Source organism: Mercenaria mercenaria, chromosome 1 (assembly GCF_021730395.1).
Source record: "Mercenaria mercenaria strain notata chromosome 1, MADL_Memer_1, whole genome shotgun sequence".
Lineage (NCBI taxonomy): Eukaryota > Metazoa > Mollusca > Bivalvia > Venerida > Veneridae > Mercenaria > Mercenaria mercenaria.
This window is the reverse complement of record NC_069361.1, coordinates 72,263,955-72,274,831: the sequence shown is the minus strand read 5'-3', so window position 1 is coordinate 72,274,831 and position 10,877 is coordinate 72,263,955. Positions and strand designations below refer to the sequence as shown.

General features: G+C 35.1%; 1 protein-coding gene across 1 annotated transcript; it reads left to right on the top strand.

The window, feature by feature from the left end:
- The first annotated feature begins 7,495 nt into the window (after positions 1-7,495).
- On the top strand, positions 7,496-9,264 carry LOC123565395 (L-sorbose 1-dehydrogenase-like). Its single transcript, XM_053517176.1, has 3 exons — positions 7,496-7,958; positions 8,398-8,952; positions 9,107-9,264. Exons 1-3 carry the CDS (start codon positions 7,496-7,498, stop codon positions 9,262-9,264), a joined length of 1,176 nt encoding a protein of 391 aa, XP_053373151.1.
- The last annotated feature ends 1,613 nt before the right edge of the window (positions 9,265-10,877 follow it).

Genomic DNA, 10,877 nt, shown 5'->3' with positions numbered 1-10,877 from the left:
ATAATAATGCCGAGTGTAAAAAAACAAGGACAAAAGTCAAACATGAAACGCCACCCTACTGCACTCCACATAAAAATAGGGGTATCTGAAAATGTAAACTTTTTTATATACGTCTGCTGAGCATATACATAAAAATGAAAAAGAAAGCTTTATTGTAATAAAATACGATGTAAATGAAATAAGTCCCCGCAAGGAGATTCTCAAACACATTAACCACAGTAAGGCTTGATAAAATGTAAAATGATATATAAAAAAGCCTATGTAACCTGAATCGTATGTATTTGATAATATTTCAGAAGGCAAAGTATCAAAGGAAACACCATTAAGGGCATGTTGAAATAGTAAAGGGTGTGATTATCTAAACAGTTCGTCCCCTGAAGGGAACTTAAAGGGCATCGTTGCCATAGAGTCCACCAACTCTCTAAAAAGGTGCGTATTTACCACCTGTTAAATGACAGGACGCTAAAGACACAGTGTGTCTTAGAACAATATGGCATATTGCATTAAAAACAGTTTGATAATAGTCATTTAATAAATAAGGATCCCGAGAATTTTACGAAATTTGAAAATCACATCTCCATATAGTTTTATCACAAAAAAACTCTATTGATTACTTTTGGATTTTAATTAAGGTGGTTCGCGGGTTTCCTACGGAAATTTCGAAGTATGAGATACAAGACTGATATTAGGTCTGTATGTACTAACATCTCCTGTCTTTCCTTTGGAGAAAAAAGAAAATCGTTCCGAGTCCACATTTCCTTTGATGAGCGCCACCTGGCGGCACATGTATTTTTCAAGGGAAATCGCCGTTTTACTGTAATAATCGCATTAAAATTAATGTTATAACATTTTTTCAAACTCAGGAATATAGCTAAATTCAATGTTATTGTTTACATGTTGCGTTTTGTAAATTATTTCATTTGGAAAATGCTTAAATAAAGAGATATCCGTAGTAGGGGTGGGGGAAAATAGCGAAAATATTCAATGTATTTCATGGCCGTTTAGCCGAAATAAAATAAAACGGAACGGTCAAAGTTCTTGATTTTCAAATATATTCTTCTTTAATCAATTCTGAACAAGAAAATATAATAAAAATAGGGGGTCTTCACGGCAGATTTTTTTGTAAATTTACTTTTCATTTGTTTTGGTAATCTAACTTTTGTGACGTTGATACACCAATGACGGCGTTAACGTCGCGCAAACGCTGATTTCATTATGTCTTTCAATGAAATAAACAGGACCTTCAGAGTTCACAAAAATCTTTAGAATCGTTTTTATTTGAATATATTCACAAGATGTACATTGTTGCGTATTTAACAGTCAAAGTATATTATCTAGTAATATATATCAGAGTCAGTTAAAGCTACTTGCCCACAGTTTGGGTGAACTTTTTCAACATGTTCATGTTCACCAATTTGGCACAAAATGTGAATAGGTCGCGCTAAAACATGTACTACAACTACTGAATATGGTATAAGTGGTTGATTTTTTTATGAAAATGTATAATCTTGCATAACACGCGTCTCTGGCTCCGTATTCAATGGTTAGTAAAGTGGTGGGGGATGGGGGTAGAAAAAATCTTATCAGTTTAGCCGCTAAGAATTAAAACGGAGCGGTCAAATTGTTATCGTTATGTATAATGACTATATATGTAAAAATGTGAGATTGTCTCTTGATGTTAATAAGTATAGCTCTTCTATTTCAAATGCATGCATGATTTTGATATTAACAGACTGATATGGACAGAGAATGCTCCTTCAGTTGTATGTTTTATTGTTTTTAAAACATTATATTCGTGTACATATATAAAGCAGAAAATTGTAAACTGATATAAAAGGTAAAGGTAAAGGTCTTGTTTATTATAGTGTCACCCCTTTTGAAAGGGCCAGCCAATTTGGCTTATGAGACACCTTTATTGTGCGTACCAATTACCTCCCAACTCCTACCACTATACCAGGCGCCAGGTGGATAGAAGTCGGTAACCATTCATTTAACTAGCTCGCGGCTCACGAACCGGCCTTTTCGGAACGAGTCCCATGACAAACATCCCCCGGACGAACGCTCCCCATGGGGCTCGAACCTTCGACCTGCCGATCCCGAGGCGGACGCCTTAACCACTGGGCCACGGTGACGATATAAGGCAGAAGATTTTAGCGTTTAAATGTGTTTGTTTGATGAACTAGATATAAAATGTAACAAAATGGAAATTTAGCAACTCCTAATTTTGAGATGTTTATTTTGAAATAATAAGAAAATAAAACCATTACTCTTCGGTGAGGATCTGTAGGTATATATAAACAGTTGAAAAATAAAGTTGTCTTTATCGCAATGGTATGTGATTTCTGAAGTTTATAATAACCGTAACAATGCTACAAAATTAGTAATCGAACTATCATGGAACCGAGTTACACGTCAGGACCAAATATTAGTTAATTCATTATCTAATGTATTTAAAAAAAATTATTGAATGTAGAATAACTTGAAAGTTTAATGTTCATTTTTTATCCTTGGCACTAAAAGGAAATAAGGATAAAAAAATGAATTAACAGTACTCATTATTCCCTCGATAGATGATAAGTATCCCCTTCACTCAAGTAAGTGATTTTAATATTTAACATAAGAAGACAGTAGCGATGTGTGAGTAGGCTGTTGTTTCAGTAAGAGGGTGTGTGAGGAAAGACTACTTCTTTGCAATGAAAAAATAAAGGCCTGTTTTACAAATCAGGTCTGTCGTACCCTGGCAATGGTCAGAGAAGGTTTGGGATAAACATATCATATAAATTGTCGAAGATAAACAATCTTTTTAAGACTGGATGCAACAAAACGCATACGTCTGTGGACGAGTATACCTATTTTCATGTGGAGTGCATTGTGGGCAGCTGCGTCTTTTTGAATGCAGTTTATGATGTTGGCCTTTTGACTTTGATTTTAAGACACAGTATTATTCTTCTCTGTTCATTGTGAACATGGTCCATTGTAGTACATTAAACGTTCACCTATAAAAGAAAGTTTTGCTTTAACCGATGCTTTTTATCTTATACGTGTAATTTGGGTTGTTGTGTTTTATTCTTTTAAAGAATATTCTGAAAGAATTATATTCTCATGTAGATCTTTCTATAATTATGAAGAAGAAATACAAGAAAAACCTATTATGAATTTGGTAGTAAGGAGTATATAAAACAAAACAGTTAGCACAGATTTCTTACATATGCGGACACAAGGCTATTTAGGTTAAATAGTGTCGTCGCGATTTAGCTGCAACACCTCTGTAAGTATAATTATTGTATAAATCTATCATGACAATCTTGAAAATAAAAGAACATATCCAAACACAATATCATATTTCATAATCATTTGCAACGAATCGTATATAAAATAACAGAAATAAGATATATGTAAAATGAAATGGCAATGCATTTACTTAGTCGTAGTCCTGACTCAAAAAGGCGATGAATGCTGGATGCACATTTTAGCGATTTAAGCAAGTAGACATCTCGTACTAAGTCGCATGCTGTTTCTCTAGACAGACTGAAATCAGTCCTTTTTTCCATTGCTGGTATTACTGAAAACCAACAGCATGACATCTGTATTTTAAGAATTCTGGCATTGAAATTTAAAATGGTACATAAGTCAGAATGATATCCACTTTAACTTATACCTGTAGAAAAGATATAATTGCACATGAAGACTTGAAGGCATTCAAATACCCACGAGAAACTTCAAGGACTTCCAATTTCTCGTCTCATTTTTTCAACAGTAAATGAAGTTGATTTCGTTCCAGATAACAAGTCATTCTGAAAAATAAATAAAATGTCAATAACCATCCGTAATTCGTCATTGAAGTGGTACCATTTGTACACACTTGAGAGAAGACTATAACAGGACGACACAGATCAAATTTGGTAAAGATTCAAGTAATCAAGCACGATGCCCAACTTTATAATGCTGCCTCACTAGAATATCATGCCGTAGACACCCGGCATGGTACCCAACCAAGCGACATCGTACTGAAATAGCACTGACCGGTCCTAGATTTTTCTTCTAAATGCTGAGCGCCAAGCTAGAAAGCTGGTTGTACCATCTTTCTGTATTTTGTATGTCTGCGCAAAATGTCATTAATGAAATGCTAACAAAGCAATATTGTACAGATATAGGCGACGGATTTCATTTGAATTTCAAAAACAGTATTTCATTCATATATTAACACTACTTTATACGTAGTATATATTCAATCTAGACAAATTATTCATATTGCCTTTCTTCAATCTACAATACATGTTCCTTACTATTTTAAAAGCAACCTATATCCGCCCTTCGTATATTTATTTTTGTTTCCGCTCTAATCAGGTTTATGTAAAGATTATTTAACAGTATTAGATATTCAATGAAACATATACGAAAATCATGTTTCTTCTGCGTACTCGCCTACATCCATAGGTTTTTGTTCATCGTGACGAATAGGCTAAGATTTTGGCTCTGAAATCATTTGTCCTCAGCCTCTTATTTATGTAAGAAAAAAATGGCAATTACTTACGGAGTACAGTTAAGTACTGGTACATTACACAACTGAAACACCGTTCGAAAAACAGCACTTAACTCAAAGTAAAACAAATATTTCAAGTCTGTACGTATGTTTGTTTGAATATATCCGTATTTAATATATCATCATATAAATGTAATGCATTTCGTTTACATGTTAATATATTGCTAATATTTCCTGCTGTTGTTCGACATTTTTCAAAATGGAGGATATCGTGAAAAAAACGCTCGTACATTCCTAATTCGTTGAAGTGGAACCAATTGTATACACTTGAGAAAGGAGTATAACAGGACGCCATATAATAGATCAAATTTGATAAAGATTTATTTAGTCGTTTTCTGAGAAGCTGTTTTAGTTTAAAGGTACCCTGTGTTTAGCTCTATAGTGACCAGAAAATAAAGTTGAACTATTTGATTACATTTATGACCTGGCCATTCTAGGTTACCACATACAATATGAAGACCTAAACAGTGGTTTATGAAACGAAGATTTTTAAAAGCGTTTCTTTTTGTAGTTCTAGGGGCTCTGAACCATTCTAAAACAACTAGCATGAACATGCAAGGGTACCACACACAAAAACATCAAAATATAATCCATAAAAAACCTCACGAAAAGTAGTACATGTAGTGTTTAAAGTGGTTTTCATTTTTTTATCTCCAGTTGCCGCCTTAACTCACTCAAGCAAAATTGAATTAATTCTGACGAGTGATTTAAGAAGAGAACATGTTTAATTATGTTATTGACAATCTATCTGTACATGTACAACAGCTTGCTCCTCTGAAATCTTTATGTAGACTTGAACTGGATAAGGGGACTTGTCACAGGGTTTTAAGCTCACCTGTCACAGGGTGAGCTTTTTTGATCGTCCGTCGTCCGTCCGTTTACAATTTTTGTGAACACGATAGAGACCCCACTTTGTAATTAATTTTAATTAAACTTGCATACAACATGTTTTAATATAATATTTCAGTTTCTTTCGAAAACTAACCATATCCCGTAATGGGTCCTAGCCCCTTAAAAGGCAAAAGTTTGCAATTTTGGATTGTGAACACGATAGAGACCACATTTTGCAACTGATTTAATCAAATTTGCACACAACTTGGATTAGCATTATATATCGGTTCTTTTCGAAAACAGATGAGATCCCATCATCGGTTCTAGAATTATAGCCCCTTAAAGGGCCGGAAATTGCAATTTTTGCTTGTGAACACGATAAAGACCACATTTTGCAATTGATTTTAATCAAACATGCACTTAACTTGTATTGTCATGATATCGCGATTCCTTGCAAAAACTGGCCAGATTCCATCATGGGTTCCCCTTAAAGGCCATATAAAGCCATATAGAGACTTCATTTATGATTTGATTTGATACAAACTTGCAAGATATGTTTAACAATAGATCTTGGATCCCAGTATAAATCCGTCAGATCCAATTGTAGGTTCCGGAGTCACGACCCCTAATTGACCCCTGAAATAGCCAAAATTTGTTATTTTTTACCCTGTGAACACGATAAAAGTGACATTTTACATTTGATTTTAACCACACTTACACTAAACTTAAGTCACAATAAGATCTCGGTTCCTTTTGAAAACTGGCTAGATTTCATCATGAGTTACTGCCACTTATGGGGCATACTTTTCTATTATGGCCCTTTCTTCATTTATGTTTTGATTTTATACAAACTTGCACAAAATGTTTATCGTTTGATTTCTAGGCCAAGTTCACGACTGGGTCGTTTCAGGTTAAAACCTCTGTCACCATGTCAAATCAAAGGAAAAGCTTGACCTTTACTACCCTCTGTTTGTCTTGATAAAATCTAGGTTAAGTTGGATTATTGGTCATCTTGGGTCTAGCTCAAATCACAGAAAAAAACCTGTATCTTATAGGGGCTGCATTTAACACTGGATATTAATGAAATCTCATCAGATTGTTTGTCTTGATCAAATTTAGGCCAAGTTTTAATGTAGGTCATCTGGGGTCCTTGTGTATGGAAAATTAGAGGCTACATTTTATTCCAGATGTTCCTCAGGTGAGCGACCTAGGACCTTTGGTCCTCTTATCTCAAACGCTGTCTAAAACATGAAATATGCAATACGCGAGTGTCTCTGCGATAGAAAATATTTGGGAAGAACTATCTGCTCCAAGATTAATCTGATGTATAGTACTGATTTGCACGCTTTAGACGTGCTTTATGCGTTTGAAATTTGATCATGACCATTGTCCTCATTGTTTAACCAGGGATATGGTATAAAATGCTCATTCCCATTTGAGCCGCCCCATGAGAAAACCAGCATAGTGCATTAGCGACCAGCATGGATCCAGACCAGCCTGCGCTTCCGAGCAGACTGTTCAGGATAAGCCTATTCCAGTTAGACAAACTGTTAGCAAACATCATATGTCCTGACCAGACTGCGCGGATGCGCAAGCTGGTCTGGATCCATTCAAGTCGCAAATGCACTGTGTTGGTTTTCCCATGGCGCGGCTCAATTTTTTCTTTCTGGTCTGATGTCTGTGTTACGGAAGACCAATTAAGAAATGAAACGTCTGATAAACTCCATTTACTATTTAAATGAAATAAGTTATAAATCCTGCACGAGTACTATAACGATAACATGTTTGATAATTATGAAACGTTTCAATACAGAAAGTGTTTTTGTATAACATTACAGTATGCACTTAACTTGCATCATTGAGTTCAACGATGCATGAGAAACATAGCCATCAAAAATAATATAAATATGCTGTCGTTTAAATTATCGTGCGGGGATACTAGTCAAGCGTTTTTTAAGTGAATAAATCATAAATACTATAGTAAGTTATATTGCATTGCTTCGGATGATCAATTGTATAAAAAAATAAACATAACTATCTTTATTTTGAGGTTTCAAGATGATTATTAATTTTTCGGTTCGTAGTTTTTAAAATTTGTATATTAAAATTTATGCACAGACAATGCATTTCACAAGATTGACTGCCCTTATTGTTGTTGTTTTCGCTGTAGGATATGCGGTATTCTTAAGATATAAAGACAAACCAAGTCTTGGTGAATCTCTTGTATCGGACAAAATTAGTGACGAATATGATTACGTCATAGTTGGTGCAGGATCTGCTGGTTCCGTTCTCGCGTCAAGATTATCGGAGAACTCAAATTATAGAGTTCTTCTTCTAGAAGCTGGCGACCACTTTGATAACGACAAAAATATTCATATACCAGTGTTAGCTTTTAACTTTTTACATTCAAATTTTGCTTGGATTTATAGAAGTGAAACAGAAAACGGAATGTCCATTGGTCTTAAAGATAAACGAACAGTGTTGAATAGAGGGAAAGGTCTCGGAGGTTCAAGTTCAATTAATGCTTGTACGTATGCGAGAGACAGCCCGTTTGACTTCGAGGAATGGGAAAAGAAGTATGGCTGTAAAGGCTGGGGTTATAATGACCTACTTCCTTATTTCAAAAAGGCTGAAGATATTCAAATTGCCAATCTGAAAACATCGGATTATCACGGAACAGGCGGACCATTTGCTGTATCGGAAGCATTTTCTTTAATACTTTCTATATTTTTTATAAAAGCAGGGAAGGAAATGAGATACATGGAGACAATTTAGTCGTACACAAAATACTGTTCGGAATGGAGTTCGCAGTAGTACAGGACTTGTGTACCTTGCTAAACCTGGTAAAAGAATAAATCTTGACATTTCAGTCAACAGTTTCGTTACAAAAATAAAGACAGAGGAAAAGGTCGCGACAGGTGTTTTCTTCATCAAGCATGGACGTAAACAATTTTTAAAGGCATAAAGAGACATAATACTATCAGCAGGTGCATTGAATTCAACGCAGTTATTGATGTTATCAGGCATAGGTCCGAAAAGTCACCTTCAAGATTTAGGCATTTCTGTTGTACAAGATTTACCCGTTGGCAAAAAGTTTGATGACCATATTAATATTGCCATTTCCTCTAAAATAAACCAACCCGTCCATCTCGACAAAGAAAAGGACCTAGAATTATGGTCTTTGCTAGAATACACACTGTTTGGAACAGGACCTTTAACCACTTTATATAAAGCTGCAGCGTTTCTTTACATCGACAAGACTAAAATGGAAACCGAGAGGCCAGATATTATGATTATTTTACTACCGACAACAGTTGGTGACAACATTATTCTGAACTACAATGAATCAGTTGCAAAGGAGCTTATTCATCCTTACATAAACAAGCCTGGATTTTCTGCTTTCGTTTCTTTATTGCACCCAAGGGCAACCGGTTCCGTGCAGTTGCGCAGTACCGATCCATTTGACAGCCCAATGTTAGATACGAATCATCTGTCTGACAAACAAGATGAAGATGACCTGTTAGCTGGTATCCGACTTCTTGAGGAAATGGTGTCAACTGATGCAATGAAAAGCATTGGTGCGGACATAAGCACTAATAAAGCGTCATTTTGTTCTCATTATAAATTTAGATCTGACGATTTCTGGAGATGCATGGTACGTCACATTGCACACAATTTCTACCATTCAACAAGTACGTGTAAAATGGGCATGAAAAGGTGATCTAACTGCAGTTGTAGATTTAGATCTCAGACTTCGAGGAATCAAGAATCTTCGTGTCTGTGATGCCTCTGTATTTCCAGCTGTGACGTCAGGAAACACGAATGCACCAACTATCGCCGTTGCAGAGAAATTTGCAGATACGCTAAAGAAAGGACACAAATTAAAATGATATGTAAAAAGACTCATACAAGATCAAATATACATGTAAAGAACAATGTCCTTAAATACTGGTGAAATGAAACTTGTTAAACCAGATATTTAAGTATTTTTTCATACATAACTAGTCTAGTAACTATATTTAACTGGGTTGGCACTACTTAAGCCCTGTACCTGTACCCTACATAGTATTTCCTGCTTGAGGGAACAGTGTCAATGTCTCAAAATTAATTTAATACCCTAACACTTGAAGTTACAATGAATATACCTCTCCTTATTATAGAAATGACCTCAAATTTGATAATAGTATAATCAATAAAGCAGTGAAAAGAGTACAAAAATAAAAATTCTTTCGCCCTAGCATAAGCCTTGTTCAACAAATGATAAGGGAATATTTTATTCCCGTTAGAGACTTAGCTATATCTTTATGTACGTATAAGCTCAATGCACAGTTTTTTTATATTTAGCAATTTAATATTATATTATATTTCGTTAAAATGTCTAAATCCATATTTTCTTGATGTAAAGAAGACATAAAAACCTTTAACGATTTATGCAGTTAAAGTTAGTTGAGCGTAATACCATGTTTCATAGATATAACTTAAGGCATATTAACTCGATAACTTTTTACTGTAATTCGTATGATTAATATTCAGTTTGTTATACATATACGGCGGGTGTGAAAATAGCTCTAATTTCTTCAGTTACCTTTAAAACCGATGAAACTGTAAAAAATGAATATATGGGAATTGTCAGCTAAAATATTAAAATCATTATGGAAATCATTAGTAATTGCTATTCTCCATAGCGCCATGAGACTTCATCTGGCTCATTTTATGTCTGCTCCAATTTTGCATTCACTAAATCATTACTTGCCACTGACCCATTTTCCACAGACACTTGGGGTAAGGACTCCCCACCCACTCCACTCCCCTCCGCCCCTGGCTATGTTTAGCAAATATTTTTTAGCATTTTAACATGTATTGAGCATAGGTGACAATCATAAAACACATTTTGTAACAATTTTAGTGTGTTTTACAAATGCATTTTTTACCATCAATGCTCTTAAAATAAGAAGACATGCAACAGTGAAACTGACACTGGGAATACTTGTTTGCCGCTTGAACCCCCGCTGCTTTGTACTGTGCGTATCATAAACCGAGTACAAAAATTAATACGCTTACGACTGTAATATACTTGATCATCACTTTCTATGATAAAAATCCAAGTTTGGTACCCGCGTACGATATGTGCAATGTTCCATGCAAGAAAGATTGATCGATATATGATAATTATTGATTTCTCGTCGGAACCCGAGTTGTCAGGACCAGTGTCATTTGACAGAATGGTAACAGAACCGTCGATTGATATCAGGGATTCAAAGGCAGGTGCTAATTTAAAAGCTAGATCGACTATTGTTTTCTAGTGTCAATTCTACAGTTGCAAGTCTTGTTATTTTAAGAGCATTGATGGTTAGATATGCATTTTTAAAACACGCTCAAAATATTATTAAATGCGTTTTATGATCGTCACTATGCTGAAAACATGTTAAAATGCTAATACATATTCGCTAAACTTAACCAGGGTAGGAGGAGAGTGGGAAGGGTGGGATCCTGACTCCAAGTG

Bases quoted from the DNA above. Each gene is read 5' to 3' on its own strand.
- LOC123565395 (XM_053517176.1), top strand. From the start codon at position 7,496: ATGCATTTCACAAGATTGACTGCCCTTATTGTTGTTGTTTTCGCTGTA. The intron at 7,959-8,397 runs GTAAAGGCTGGG...TGATGTTATCAG, and splicing joins ATGGGAAAAGAAGTATGGCT to GCATAGGTCCGAAAAGTCAC. The intron at 8,953-9,106 runs GTGCGGACATAA...ATCTAACTGCAG, and splicing joins TGATGCAATGAAAAGCATTG to TTGTAGATTTAGATCTCAGA.